This window comes from Bos javanicus, chromosome 12, assembly GCF_032452875.1.
Source record: "Bos javanicus breed banteng chromosome 12, ARS-OSU_banteng_1.0, whole genome shotgun sequence".
Classification (NCBI taxonomy): domain Eukaryota; kingdom Metazoa; phylum Chordata; class Mammalia; order Artiodactyla; family Bovidae; genus Bos; species Bos javanicus.
Genome location: NC_083879.1, coordinates 19,225,601 through 19,241,085, shown reverse-complemented (window position 1 = coordinate 19,241,085; position 15,485 = coordinate 19,225,601). Strand labels below are relative to the sequence as shown.

Below are 15,485 nucleotides of genomic sequence, written 5' to 3'. Positions count from 1 at the left end.
CATTTCATGGCCCCAGGAGGCCACTCCAAGAGAGTGCACCAGACGGTCACTTGGTGGTTCCCATCACCTTCTCGTGATGGGCGTGGACACGTCCTACTGTAATGTGCCTCTTGAATTCCCAGAGTGATCGCATAGGGCCATGCCCCACGTGGGCATCCCTTTTCCAGTCCAGTTTCCATTGCCCATCCACCTGACCACACAGCCAGGCCATTGGTTGCAGCCGGTGAGTTGGTAAAGACCCAACCACAGGGGCTTTTCCGATTGCTCAGTTCTTGCGTCACTGCTGGGAAAACAGCCTGCAGTTCAGCCACTGAGCTGATTGTTCTTGCCTCCTTCAGTCAGTCTTGCCATCCACTGGTTTTAATGTGGCCACTTTCCAAATGGGAGAGTGTCCATTTGCCTTGGAACTGCGTCTGTAAGGCCAGCAGCTCTTGGTTGCTTGGTTAGAGCTTCACAGGGCACGTCCATAAGGCAGTGGGTTCTAGCAGCTTCTCAGCCGGCTCCAGAGTTGGTCCTCGATGAACAGAGGCTGCCTGCTTCATGATACAGCAGGCACCTCCCCACCTTACCCCAGCAGTATGCCCCCTCCGGGTAAAACATTTCTGTAACCCTCTGGGCGCTGCCTTCCTTACTAGAGTGCTTCTCCAACGCCACCCAAGATGATGTGGGTATCTCAAGTTTCATGATTATTTTATGTCCTTCAGTCATTGAGGAATCTCAGTTACCGCCCAGGCAACTGATTTCCTCTCAAATGGTGAGCAGCATCTGGGAAATTTCTGGTCTGAAATCCCAGTGGTCACTGCTGGGAGGTGCTCCAGGTTGGCTGTAAGCTCCTGGTGCAGAGTGCAGGTGGCAGATACTCTCAAGGTCATGTCTGAGTCAGTGCCTTTCCACCTTTCAGCAATGGGAGAGCTGCCACCCTCTGCTAACTCAGACATACCTGCTCTCATGCAGGACCCCACTTGGATCCAGCTGTCTTTTGGGCAGTCTTACAGATGGGGTTTCCCTGCTGGCTTAGTAGCAAAGAATCCACCTGCCAAGCGGGAGATGCAGGTTCAGTCCCTGGGTCGGGAAGATCCCGTGGAGAAGAGAACGGCAACCCACTCCAATATTCTTGCCTTGGAAATCCCATGGACTGAGGATCCTGGTGGGCTACAGTCCATGGGGTTGCATAGCATCGTACACGACCGAAGTGATTTTAAAAAGCCTGCTGTTAGTCCCCAGAAACCATCTGCCTTTCCCGCAGGCCACTGGGCAATCTTCAGTCGTTCAGCGAGTACATTAGTCCCAGCGCCCCAGCTTGAATTACAGTGGTGAGCTCTTCTTGTCCACCGTGTGTTCTCTCTTTAAACACCTGTTTGGGCTCAGGCAGTTCTACGGGTTCCCAGCCAGTGCCCAGTTAAAACTGGCCTGAGGGTGGATTTCCACACCTCATGTTTTAGGTAGGGGAAGCAGTCCCCAGTCAGAACTAATATCCATCCAGTAATACCTTCAGGTAAGAGAGACGGGACCACCTCACTCGGAGTCTGTTCCAAAACCCCACTTTCCATCCAGACTGTCACTTGACTCCTGTCCGCTGTTGCCCGTCCACATCCTCCCATTCTAAGCTTGGCTGTTAAGACTTTACCCACAGGCTGTGGAAGCACAGTGCGCTGGTCCTCTCTCCCCCTGGCTGTTTCACCCACACGGGTGCTTATGCCTTTGGGTGCCTGGCCAGCGGTGGGGCCAGAAGATCCTGGCCTTTAGGTCAGTTTTTATCGTGATCATCTTTCTTATCCTCGCCCCAGGGCATTCCGGATCAATTTTCTTATCTTAATCATTACCTTCTAGCTTTTTGAAAAGTGAAAAGTTGCTCAGTCGTGTCTGACTCTTTGTGACCCCATGGACTGTAGCCCACCAGGCTCCTCTGTCCATGGGATTCTCCAGGCAAGAATACTGGAGTGGGTTGCCATTTCCTTCTCCAGGGGATCTTTCCGACCCAGGCATTGAGCCCATTGGGATTGAATACAGGTGTCTCCTGTATTATGGACAGATTCTTTACCATCTGAGCCACCAGGGAAGCCCTTCTAGCTTTTTAAATGCCTTTAAAACTGGGATAAATAGAGTCGACTTGTTTGGGGCCCTTCGGTGTTAGAGACCAACATGGGGTCCCTTTGGTCTACCAGACTGTGACAGTGCCATGGGCATCCCTTGGCTTCAGTTCCATCAACATCCCTCGTCTGGCACGGCTTAGGCTCAGCCCAGGAGAGCACGACCACACCACATCGATCAGTTGAGCCAAGGTGGAGCAGGGGGGAGGCACGGCGAGGACAGTCACCAGAGGGGCCGATTTAAGCCTCACCGGCAACCTCTGCCCCCCACCTCGCCTCAGGCGAGAGCGGCCCATGACCCCAGGAGGAGAACGCCTGACACGTGGCACGGAGCCCACAGGGCGGGGGTCGCGTCTCAGCCTTCACTGGGTGCCTGCAGCGGGGAGCGCACAGGGTAGAAGACCCATGGCGCCTCGCCCCGCCGCCCTCGGGTCGCCCGGAAACCGGAAGTGGCACCACAAGTCGGGTCAGCCAGACACACCACACAGGAGCTGGCGCACAGGCCCAGGCGGGTGGCTCCAGTGGCAAGGGCCGAACCGGGCACCAGCTGGCGGCCCGAAGGCCCAGAGCCCCGCGTACATCCAGAGACCCAAAGTCCTTGGCGGCGGACACCGAAGGAGACCGTGTCAGCAAATGCCTTTAAAACTGGGATAAATAGAGTCGACTTGTTTGGGGCCCTTCGGTGTTAGAGACCAACATGGGGTCCCTTTGGTCCACCAGACTGTGACAGTGCCATGGGCATCCCTTGGCTTCAGTTCCATCAACATCCCTTTTATTGATCCCACTCGGTAATTGAAGACTTTTATTCTGCTGGGTTGGGTCCCTTGTTGCTCTCCCTTTGTCTTTCTCCATTTTCATAATTCCTTTCATGTTCTCTGTAAGATCCATATGAGGAAGTTGAGATAGCATATTGGATAAGGCATCTCAAACGATTTGATTTTGTATTCAGAGGTGAATACCCCAGGTATCGTAAAGCCAGTCCCATAGGGCTTGCATATCAGCTGCTTCATCTGGGATGTTCCATTTGCTATTAGTAGGGGAGTTGGGAAATCCGTCTTCTCAGGATAAACACACTACTGTGGCTTTTATCCAGTCCACCACCCTGGCAGTCTCCTTGGGAATAACCTCCTGGGTCACACACAGCCACGTGTGATGGTTCAGTAGAGAGCAGTGGGTTCTGCCTCAACCCACACATGCTCCTCCAGCCTGCAGCCTTGAAAACCACAGACACAGCCCTTATGTCAGTTGCACACACAGCCTGTGTCAGTAAAGTTTCCTCAGGAAGCCCATGACATCAGCCCTCAGAATGAGCCAGTTCCTGCACGCTGTACCCCCTGCCTTCGGTTGTTTCTTGGTTTCCCCTTCCCCTGCTGCTGCTGCTAAGTTGCTTCAGTCGTGTCCGACTCTGTGCGACCCCATAGACGGCAGCCCACCAGGCTTCCCCGTCCCTGGGATTCTCCAGGTAAGAACACTGGAGTGGGTTGCCATTTCCTTCTCCAGTGCATGAAAGTGAAAAGTGAAAGTGAAGTCGCTCAGTCCTGTCCGACTCTTCACGACCCCATGGACTGCAGCCTACCAGGCTTCTCCGTCCATGGGATTTTCCAGGCAAGAGTACTGGAGTGGGGTGCCATCGCCTTCTCCACTGCTTCCCCTACGTTAACTATTTTCTCAGTTGACTCAGAGGTAGTAGAAGTAGTTTCTGTTAATCCTACATAATTTTCTCGGCAGCTTTGAGGCAAATGGCTGAAGCTCAGATTGACCCAAATCTGAGCTTGAATCAACATCAGGGGCCCAACCCAGCACTTACTTTTATTTTCATTTTGGCTGTTATATATGAAATAAGCAGGGAATTGTTCATTTAGCGTGCTGCTTATTTTGCATTTCCTTATGTATCTGTTGAGCCAGTTCCTTAGGAGTTGGCTCTACTCCCATTTCTAAATTGCATTGGTAACTTTGACCTTTAGTAACTGATCACAGCATGGCTGCAGTTTCGTACCATGGTGACTAGGTAGCTATCCGGGAGTCAGAGTTTCCTCATTCTTTGCTCTTTAATCTCTTTGTCTTCAAAAAACAAATGTCTGTGAGCCATTTGCAGGCTATCCCATTCCTGATATCAACTAAATAGAGAGTTCTTGGTTGCAGCGTGTGTGTGTGAGAGAGAGACAGAGAGAGAGAGAGAGACAGAGAGAAGGTGTTAATTAATTCCTAGACCCAATCTGTGTGCACATGTATGTATATAGGCATTCCCACACCAAGAAGTTCAGTTCAGTTCAGTTCAGTTCAGTTCAGTCGCTCAGTCGTGTCCGACTCTGTGACCCCATGAATCGCAGCACACCAGGCCTCCCTGTCCATCACCAACTCCTGGAGTTCACCCAAACTCATGTGCATCGAGTCGGTGGTGCCATCCAGCCATCTCATCCTCTGTCGTCCCTTTCTCCTCCTGCCCCCAATCCCTCCCAGCATCAGAGTCTTTTCCAATGAGTCAACTCTTTGCATGAGGTGGCTAAAGTACTGGAGTTTCAGCTTCAGCATCATTCCTTCCAAAGAAATCCCAGGGCTGATCTCCTTCAGAATGGACTGGTTGGATCTCCTTGCAGTCCAAGGGACTCTCAAGAGTCTTCTCCAACACCACAATTCAAAAGCATCAATTCTTCAGCGCTCAGCCTTCTTCACAGTCCAACTCTCACATCCATACATGACCACAGGAAAAACCATAGCCTTGACTAGACGGACCTTTGTTGGCAAAGTAATGTCTCTGCTTTTGAATATGCTATCTAGGTTGGTCATAACTTTCCTTCCAAGGAGTAAGCATCTTTTAATTTCATGGCTGCAGTCACCATCTGCAGTGATTTTGGAGCCCCCCAAAATAAAGTCTGACACTGTTTCCACTGTTTCCCCATCTATTTCCCATGAAGTGATGGGACCGGATGCCATGATCTTTGTTTTCTGAATGTTGAGCTTTAAGCCAACTTTTTCACTCTCCACTTGCACTTTCATCAAGAGGCTTTTTAGTTCCTCTTCACTTTCTGCCATAAGGGTGGTGTCATCTGCATATCTGAGGTTATTGATATTTCTCCCGGCAATCTTGATTCCAGCTTGTGTTTTTTCCAGTCCAGTGTTTCTCATGATGTACTCTGCATATAAGTTAAATAAGCAGGGTGATAATATACAGCCTTGACGTACTCCTTTTCCTATTTGGAACACCAAGAAGTAGTGCTTGGATATTATCAGGGTGTCTAGGAATTGCACACAATTCTGATGCTATCTACTCAGAGATAGAATCAGATTGCACAGGTAAGAGGCTCAGTCCCACAACACCACCCTCCACTTGAGATGCTGGTCTTGAGCCCAGGTTGTTACCTGTGCTTCTGATTAACCTGCTGCAAATCCCAGGTTCCCTCCATCTCTCCTCAGGCTTTGTGGGTTTTTGTTTTTGTTTTTGTTCTCCACCATGCCATGTAGCATGTGGGATCTTAGTCCCCGACCCAGGGGTCAAACTCAGGCCCCCTGCAGTGGAAGCACAGATTCCCAACCACTGGACCACCGGGGAATTCGTGCTTTGGATTGGATTAATTTGCCAGAATGACTCAAGGAACTCCAGAAAATCGATTTACTCACTAGATGACTGATTATTATAAAAGGATATGAATCAACGGCGTGAATAAAGGAGCCTCCATCCTTGTAAGGCTTGGTGTCTAACACAGTGGCATGTGTAAGTGTTCTGGTTCTCCAACATGGAAACCCTCTGAAAAGGGGCCAGACAACTGTCCCCTGAGGTTCTTACGGAGGCTTCCTTATATAGTCATGATGGCTAAGCCATCGGCATTGGCAGTTGATTCAGCCTCCAGCCCTCTCCCCTCCGACCCACTTACCTGGTGGTTGGTTCTCCTGGCAACAGAGATGCCAGGAGATAATGTTCTTGTTATCAAAAGACACCCTCGTCATTGTCAGCTCTAAGGAGATTCCTCCGGTTTGGGGAGCTGTGAGCCAGGGACTGTGGATGATGACCAAGTATACAAGAGCAATGTATTTTTGTAATCTGGATGACCAAATACATATTTCTTACAAATCACAATGTCACTAAAAGAAGTAAAGGTTAACACGAGTTGTACAGAGTCTGGGAGGAAAGTTCGGGGTCGGCTCTCTCTTCTCTTCTCTGACTGTGTGTGTGTGGCCCTCCTTGTGTAGATGGAGTCGTGTATGCCTGGGGCCACAATGGCTACAGCCAGCTTGGGAATGGGACGACCAACCAAGGCCTGGCACCCATCCAGGTCTGCACCAACCTCTTGATCAAGCAAGTGGTTGAAGTAGCTTGTGGCTCGCATCATTCAATGGCTCTGGCAGCTGATGGAGAGGTAAGTGCCCTGCTCTTATGCTTTATTGTTACTTTTATTTATTTTTAATTTTGGGGGGCCATTCCTCAAGGTGTGGGAGATCTTAGTTCCCTGACTGGGTATCATGCTCCCTGTAATGGAGGTGCGAAGTCTCAGCCACTGGACTGCCAGGGGAGTCCCTCGTTCACTTCCCTGTAGCTCGAAGGGTAAAGAATCTGCCTGCAATGCAGGAGACTTGGGTTTGATTCCTGTATTGGGAAGATTCTCTGGAGAAGGAAATGGCAACCCATTCCAGTATCCTTGCCTGGAGAATCCATAGACAGAGGAGCATGGTGAGCTACAGTCCATGGGGTTGCAGAAAGTTGGACATGACTGAGCAACTAACACACACAAAAGACATATAAAAGTTACCGTCTTAACCATTTTTAAGTGTTCAGTTCAGTGACATGACGTATACTCACGTTGTTTTGCAGCCATCACCACCATCCATCCACAGCACTTTCATCTTGCAGAACTGACCTCTGTGCCCATTAAACATGAACTCTCTCCTTTTAGTTCCATCCCCTGGCAACCCCCATTCTGCTTTCTAAGAATTTAACCCCTCTAGGTACCTCATATGAGTGGAATCACACAGTACTTGTTCACTGTGACCGCCTTATCTCACCTAATATCCTCAAGGTTCATCCATGGGGCCGCATGTAGTGGATTTTCATCCCTTTTTAAGGCTGACACTGTTTCATTGTTTATCTGTTTTGTTTATCCATTTGTCTGTTGATGAACATTTGGATCATTTCTACCTTTGGCCATGTGAAAGTGCCTTGCCTTTTTTTTTTTTTTTTAAGACCATATTTGTACTTGAACTGAATATCATGTGAACATAGCTGCCCTGGATACATAGCTAAAACCACCGTGAGAACAAGCTCCTTCTCTAACACAGCCTACGTTGTGTGGTCTGGAGCACTCTTTTGAAGACAGTAGACTGAATTCTTAAGGCAGTTAAGTCTCTTGCTTTTTGCTCAGATTACAAATCAGATGTGTATGACAGTGTTCTATACTGTCGTTTTTTTAATGACCTCTCCCCGCACCCTACCCCCAGGTCTATTTTGTTTTTCAGTAAATGTAGTGATGTCATAGCATCACTACCAACATTCCAGTAGGTTCTGTACAGCTTGATTTCCTGTCCCCCCCAGCCAAGTTCCACGAATATCTTAAATGTCACTCATTCCGCTGGTTCTATCGTCTGGTGTCTTGTGTCATTTCGTTCCTCTCCATCTCTATCACCTTAGGTCAGGCTTGGCCATCTCCTGGACTGTTGCCATGGGCTCTTCTGTTTCATAGCTTTTTTTTTTCTTTTTTAAAATATTTACTTATTTATTTGGCTGTGCCGGATCTTAGTTGCAGCATGCAAGGACTTTAGCTGTGGGATGTGGGATCTAGTTCCCTGACCAGGGATCAAAGTCAGGCCCCCTGCACTGGGAGTACAGAGTCTTAGCCACTGGCCCCCCAGGGCAGTCCCGATCCCATAGCTTTTACATTGGTCTACACTGTGCAGTATAACTTCTCTGTCCACTGTGTCTTCAGAAATAAAAGTCAGATTCTGTTGTTCCCTGTTTAGTCCTTCAGAGACTTTAGAGTGATTTCACTAAGTGGGGTGAGCAGCTCGGTGAGATAAAGGTTTCGTGGCTGTGATGTGCTGGAGCCAGGCCTTGCACACAGCCCTGCTGCATGGAATCTACTGTTCCCAACCTGTTTCTTGGTCAGTGGAACCCCAGTCCCCATTTTTTAAAAAAACAAACGGCAACTGCATTGGTAGAGAACTTGGGCTATTTGAAAAGAAGTGCAAAAGAATGACGGTTGAAATTAGAACTTGCTAATTGTGCAGCGTGCATTCCTGGTTTATTGTAACCTTAAGCATATGCTACTCTGGGAAACTGGTAAATATAAATATTTACACTAGCTAGTCCTGTGAATCCAGTTAGTGAAGTGAAGTGAAGTCGCTCAGTCGTGTCCGACTCTTTGCGACTCCATGGGCTGTAGCTTATCAGGCTCCTCCGTCCATGGGATTTTCCAAGCAAGAGTGCTGCAGTGGATTGCCATTTCCTTTTCCAGGGGATCTTCCCGACCCAGGAATTGAACCCAGGTCTCCTGCATTGCAGGCAGAGCTTTACCGTCTGAGCCACCAGGGAAGCCACTTAACAGGAAGTAATTACTTTGAGGGTTTTTTCTTTCTGTGCCTGTGAAATTAACCTGTGCCACATGTACTTTTTAAAATATCAGTGTGAGTTTCAAGACAGTCCATGAGCAGCCTCAGACATGTGATCTTAGGTAGAAAATGCTGACAGAGGAGAGAGAACAGAGACTCATGGAAGCCAGAACTCAGGATGTGTGAGGACCGCTTGCCACAGGCAAGTGATGGGGTGAGAGGGGTCCTCACAGATCTTCCTAGTGATGGAGGAAGTTATCTCCTCTGCTGCCAGCATCTGCCCTTGGCTCATTCTCTCTGGCCACACTCTTGTTTGACAGGCTCAGTTAATAATTAACTTGAAGGGATTTTTCATTTTGTTTTTCATCTTTAGCTTAGAGATCCATTTGTGTCTCTCTCCATTAGAAATATGGTTTTCAGGCTGTGGCTGTTCACAGGCAAAAAGTAAACAGGATGCAGTTGAGGAGGGGAGCTGCTTGGAGATGACAGCCAGTGAGGACTCAGAAAACATTATCAAGCACAACTCAACATTCTAGAGCAGCAGTTCTACAGTTAAAAATAATTAAAAAAAAAAAAGAATTTCTTAACAACCCCATGTCATTCCTGTAGGGACAGGCATCTCCTTAATACTTGTGAGTGTGACTGTGTTAGGAAGTGGAACTGTGATTAATAACTGTAATGATGGTGGGCTTGTGTCATCAGGAAGGGTCTATAGTATCGCCCACTGGTGATTAATGAGATAAAGGAAAGTAAGTATTGTTTGAAGGATTTCCATGGGGGAAAAAAAAAGACTACACCCAAAGAGTTAGGCTGATTTTTGTTCATATCACTGATACTTACGTGGCACATACCTCATTTCCTTTGGATGCCAGATTTAAAAACCATAAAGAGCTACTAAAATTGTAGTGGCTGTGTAACAGTGTGGAGAGCGCCGCTAGACTGCTTGGGTTCATACTAGTAGTAAATCGTATTTACTAGCTGTGGAATCTCAAGCAAGTCACTTGACCTCTCTGTGTTCCCGTCTACACGTATACAATGGGGATGATAATAGTATTAATACCGGCCCCAGGGTCATCTTTCAGGCTTCCTGTGAGGGTTCCTGTGTGTGAAGCACTTAGGACCATTGGCACGCTGTAAGGACTCATTCAGTGGGTTTGTTTTGTTTTATGACGATTATCGTGTGTTAGAATTTTCACCCTTACTCTTCTTTCTTCCTCTTTTATCCTTCTCTTGTGTAGGTATTTGCTTGGGGCTATAACAACTGCGGCCAGGTGGGGTCAGGGTCCACCGCAAACCAGCCAACTCCTCGGAAAGTGACGAACTGTTTACATATTAAGAGGGTGGTGGGCATCGCCTGTGGTCAGACCTCGTCCATGGCTGTTCTGGACAATGGTGAGGTGAGCGGTCTTCGCACCCCCCTTTCTCCTGTCCTTTTCTTTATGAGGTACGGGCTTAGATCATGGAAGGAAGAGTGCTCTGATTTGATGGCTGCATGGATAGTTAACTGATAGAGGTGCAACCACAGGCTGTTCGCTCCTCATTATGAATTTTTAAGTTCCAAGGTTTATCTGCAAGTAGAAGTTGAATGTGTTTTTGCCAGATTCACATAGCCCGATGCTCACAGGCATTTGTTTGTGATTTAATGTAGTAGATGAAAGAAGTTGACGTTACCACTTTCTTCTAATGAAAGAGGACTCTTTTTTTTTTTTTTAAGCGAAAGCTGGTTTATTTAGAGAGATAGACATTCCATAGACAGAATACAGCCTGTCTCATCGAAACACTCTGCAGACCGAGTGCGGGCCACCTCAGAAGGTGAGAGGCCCTGTGCGCTCTTTAAAGTTAGCTGACAGTGTTTATAAGCACTGATGCTAATGGGCATGAAGGCTCTGTGCCTGCCGGTGTCTGCAATGCTTGCCCCTAGGAAGAAGCAACTTGCAAATGCAGAATTTTTCATCCTGATGGTTATTAGCTACTTTTAAAAAACCCACCTTTCAGTGATCCTTGACCACGGTCACCTTTGAGCTGATGGTTATTTCTATAAAATTGTTCTGGTTGCAGCTTCTACTTAAATGGACCTGTTACCACTTGTATGTGTCCCAGTGCACAAACTTTACTCCAGGATACTTCTCTGAATGCGAATGTACGGCATCCTGCATCGAGGTGTGAGGGTGCTGTAGAGTTTACTGAGTGCTCAGCTCTGTTAGCTGACTTTCTGAATCAAGCCTGATATTATGCTGGATGACTTCTGAATTCCTTGGGATAGTCATCTAACATCCTCCATCCCAGTATTTTCCACTTCTTTCTTTCTTTATTTTTTGAAAAACTTTTTTAATTTTTAAAAGTAAATTAAATTTAAAAATTATTATGTGATTAATTCAACAAAGGAAAACAAATAAGACATATGAAATAAAAAGTAAATGCCTTTCCCTCAGTTTTTTAATGGCTTGATGTATATCCTTTTGGACCTTTCTCTATAAATAGTTACATATGGGTGAGTATAATTACCTACCGCTTTTCTCTGCCAGTCTGCACCTTTTCTGCTTTAACAGCATAGATGTTTTACCTGGATCCATTGGCAGACCATTTATAGTTGCTTCCATTATAACCATTATAACAGTTGCTTAATTTTCTTTGTATGGATGTTGGTTTTCCATGACCCATATCCAGAACTCTTCTGATGGGCATTTCAACTTTTTTTTTTTTTTCATATTTGGCTATTAAAAACACTGTTGCACTGATTTTCTCTGTTACTGTTTGTGTGTATATCTTTGTACACACAAGTATTTCTATAGAATAATTTTCCAGAAATAGGGTACATTTTTTGATAGCTCTTGCCAAATTTCTCCCCAGAAGGTTCAAACCTGTTAGACTTCCAACACTAAATGTGCTTTTGGCCATCTCTTGCTAGCACCCTGAACTCCTTGTCTCCTTTTCCCCTTGTCACAGGGATGTGGAAGGCCCTCACCCACGCCCATTTGCCCTGCGTTGCCCTGGGGTGTGTTGCCACCACACCTCGTGTTTCTGATCTGAGCCAGGCCTTCTGTCTGTTCTGGCCAGGACTTCACCCTTTGCACACTGGCTGTTCTCAGCCTTCAACAGTCACTGTCAGACCTGTGCCCGGCTCTGCTGCTTTGAGCAGAGTGAGGGAGAGGCAGGTTCAGGAGATAAGCAGGTGGGCTGGCTGGACCCACCTTGGGTGGTGGTGGGGAAAAGACCAGAAGGAAAAGTAAAGGCCAAGGGATGAAGGGCCCAAACACAGACCAAGGAACGTGAAATGCATCCATGGATCTGCCACTGAAATATTCCAAAGCAGAGATTTGAGCAGAGTGACCCCTCTTGCTGCAGGTGTCTGAGGGGTCCCCACATTCTCCTGTGTCTCCTCCTTACACCTCTTTCCTCTGTCCCCTCTCCTGTGGTCCTGCCGTCACTGCCTTTGCTGGACCCCCATCAGAGCTCACTATCTGCCAATGGGAGATGAGTTTATGTCTTTGAGGTCTTTCTGCCTCTGGTCTTGCTCACCACAGTCACCCTTCATGTTGCTGCCTGCAAGATAGCTCCAGAATACAACTTTAATCATGTTTATCTCTGCTTTGGAATATTTCAGTGGCAGATCCATGGATGCATTTCACGTTCCTTGGTCTGTGTTTGGGCACTTCGTCCCTTGGCCTTTACTTTTCCTTCTGGTCTTTTCCCCACCACCACCCAAGGTGGGACCAGCCAGCCCACCTGCTTATCTCCTGAACCTGCCTCTCCCTGGGATGAAGGTATACCTTCATCCGCATCTACCCTTTAGCCAGATCTGAGCATCTACCCTGCTCAGATTTCTGCTATCTAAAAAAATCTTTGCTTAACTTTCTTCCTATGGCTAAGTCCTTTCTCCTCTCTACCTGTAGTGCCTTGATTATATCTCTACCCCAGCACTTGCTGTCTGGCTGCAGAAGAATTGCGTGTGTCCATCTCCCCTGTTCACCTGCTTCCAAAGACTTAATTCCTAGTACTTCTCAAAAAATCCTGAAATACAGTCAGTGATTAATAGTTGTTAATGAGCCTTAGGTTCCTCTTGTAGCAAGCAAGAATTAATGACTCGCCCAAGGCTATCCAGCTAGTAAGCTCTGGAGTAGAAGCTGCCGGATTCTGTCATCCCCATGACTGAAACATCTGTTTGGAGATCAGTGGTAGGACCTCATTCACTAGAATAAGAGTGTTGGAAGTGAAAGAAATCTCTCATTTGTTTAGACAGATTTCATTTTTATCTCTTTCCTCCTACCAGCAGTTTTAAAACCCTCTTCTCCCCCTTTCTCTAAGGTGTATGGCTGGGGCTACAACGGCAATGGTCAGCTCGGCTTGGGAAACAATGGCAATCAGCTGACCCCCGTGAGAGTGGCAGCTTTGCACAGTGTGTGTGTCAACCAGGTATGTGTGGTGGGCTCCTAGCTGCTGCTCCCCGTCTGTCTTCCCTGCTCTGACTTGGAACATTTGTGAGAATTTAGATCCCGGACCAGGGATTGAACTTGTTCCTCCTGTAATAGAAGCATGGAGTCCCAATCATTGGACCAATAGGGAAGTCCCAGAGATTCACTCTTTTAACCAGACTTGTTGAACAGTACCCTGTGCCTTCATCTGCCACATTTATATTCTCCCTAAATTCCCATGAGGAGAAGCAAGACCATGGTGCTGGCACATTGGTCTTGATAATTTGAAAAGCTACTGGGAAAAAGCCAGTAGTCTCAGGTATAGGCTTTTCTAATGCTTTTTTAATGTTCCAGAGAATGTCAGTCCACATCTGATGATGAATTGGCATTCTGCAGGAGCTGGCTGTAATCTTTAAGTAGATGTTTCCCCTGCCCTTCCTGTTCTCCTGTTGATGGTAACCATGTAAATTTACTTGCAGATTGTCTGCGGCTATGCACATACTCTAGCACTAACCGATGAGGGCTTGCTCTATGCCTGGGGAGCTAACACGTATGGGCAGCTGGGAACTGGCAATAAAAATAACCTGCTAAGCCCAGCACACATCATGGTGGAGAAAGAAAGGTAACTTGGCGGTACCATGTCTTGGGATTGTGTGTGCATGGGGACTTGGGCCTGTGTGCTGGAGCGCTGGTGTTTGGCTTTGTAGCTCTTCGTTCGTTAACGTTCTCATTGTGAACGAGAGTGCTGTACCAGTCAGCGTGAAGGTGAAGTTGACATGATTCTCTTGCAGCTTTCTCAGATGACCACCCGACATAACCACCGAAAGGCATTCATGCATTTTGGTGTATTGCCTGCAGACTTCCCAATAGGGTCTGTCACTGTGTTGAAATTTAAAACCTATTATTTTCCCTTTGAGCCAACTAAACTTTTAAATAAATAAAATCTGCCCTTGAAAGGCCATTATCTGTTTTAATATTGATTTGATTTAATGTGTGTTACTGGAATAGATGCTTAAGTGTTTGTTGAGCCATATTGTGAGTTCTTGCCCACTAAAGCTTTAGGATGTTGACTTCTAATTCTGGGACGCCACTTAAGAAGCATGCAGAGAAATGTAGTAAGTTTGGCTTGATGTCCCTTTGGATTAGGATATTCAGAGTCCATGACCCCTGGACCACTGCTTAGTCAGCCTAATGAGTGTTCTGAGCCCCGATTGGGGGAAAGTTGTATGTGTAAGGAAATGGTTTATTGAATACAGGATTTTTTGCTACTGGGTAAGCCCCCAGAACTGCCAGGACATTTTTTTCAGTGTCTACTTTCCTCATCTACTGTGGTTGCTAGTCCGTTTTCCCAGGTTTTCCTCAACAGTATGCATTACTTGTCCTAACTCAGAATGAGCTTTGGGTGAGAACGGGGCACCAGGATGAGTGTAACCCAGAGCTGTTGCTCCAGTCTTTTGGTTTTGTCCGTATGACCTGACAGCTAACTTTCCTGGATCCTGGGCTCTTTGAGATGTTCGGAGCACAAAACTTTTACTTACCGTGTGTGGTGCGCTTGGGCTTCTGCGAAGCAAACATAACGTGCGTTTTTCTTAAAACTCTCCAGGGTGATAGAGATCGCGGCCTGCCACTCGGCGCACACGTCGGCCGCCAAGACGCAGGGCGGCCATGTGTACATGTGGGGCCAGTGCCGCGGCCAGTCGGTGACCCTGCCGCACCTCACGCACTTATCCTCCACCGACGACGTGTTCGCCTGCTTCGCCACGCCCGCCGTCACGTGGCGCCTCCTGTCTGTGGGTGAGAGAGAGCTCCGGCTGCCCGCCCGGACGAAGGGCACCGTCAGCGGAGCGCTGTGCCTGTGCGTCTGCTGGCTGTGGGCTCCGTCCGCTTCAGAATGCTTTATCCTCCTTTAGCTTTAAAACCCTTCCCCAAATTAGACTTGCATGATACTGCTTATTAAAATGCTATGGAATATTATATGAATTTATTATTTCCTCCTCTTGGGTGTTTTCAGTTTGAGGTGAAATTCACATACAAAAATGAACCATTTTTAAAGTATACAATTCAGAGGCATTTACTGCCTTCACCATGTTGCTGAGCCAGCATTTACATCAAGCTCTGCAGCATTTCCTCACTTCAGAAGAAACCCCTATACCCATTACGCAGTCACTCCCCATTCTTTCTCCCCCGCAACCACTGGCAGCTACCAATTTGTTTGTTTTGTTTTGTTTGTATCTATGGATTTACCGGTTCTGGATGTTTGCCTTAAGTGGAATCTTACCATGTACAACCTTTTGTGTCTGACTTCTTTCACTCAGTGCTTTTGAGACCCATCCAGGTTGTAACATAATACGTGTCAGTGCTTCTTTTTATGACTGAGTAGGAGAAGGACATGGCAACCCACTCCAGTGTTCTTGCCTGGAGAATCCCAGGGACGGCGGAGCCTGGT

General features: G+C 47.3%; 1 protein-coding gene across 8 annotated transcripts in view; it reads left to right on the top strand.

Moving 5' to 3' along the window:
- The window catches only part of RCBTB1 (RCC1 and BTB domain containing protein 1), a 59,268-nt gene that overhangs the window by 22,782 nt on the left and 21,001 nt on the right, over positions 1 to 15,485 (top strand). For 7 of the 8 annotated variants that reach the window (XM_061434635.1, XM_061434634.1, XM_061434633.1 and 4 more), the window contains 5 exons: positions 6,279 to 6,445; positions 9,866 to 10,024; positions 12,933 to 13,040; positions 13,519 to 13,661; positions 14,643 to 14,833. In XM_061434635.1, coding sequence (XP_061290619.1) covers positions 6,279 to 6,445; positions 9,866 to 10,024; positions 12,933 to 13,040; positions 13,519 to 13,661; positions 14,643 to 14,833 — 768 coding nt within the window. Of the gene's footprint in view, positions 1 to 6,278; positions 6,446 to 9,865; positions 10,025 to 12,932; positions 13,041 to 13,518; positions 13,662 to 14,642; positions 14,895 to 15,485 lie in introns of all 8 variants that reach the window. The other variant, XM_061434640.1, reaches the window with a different exon arrangement.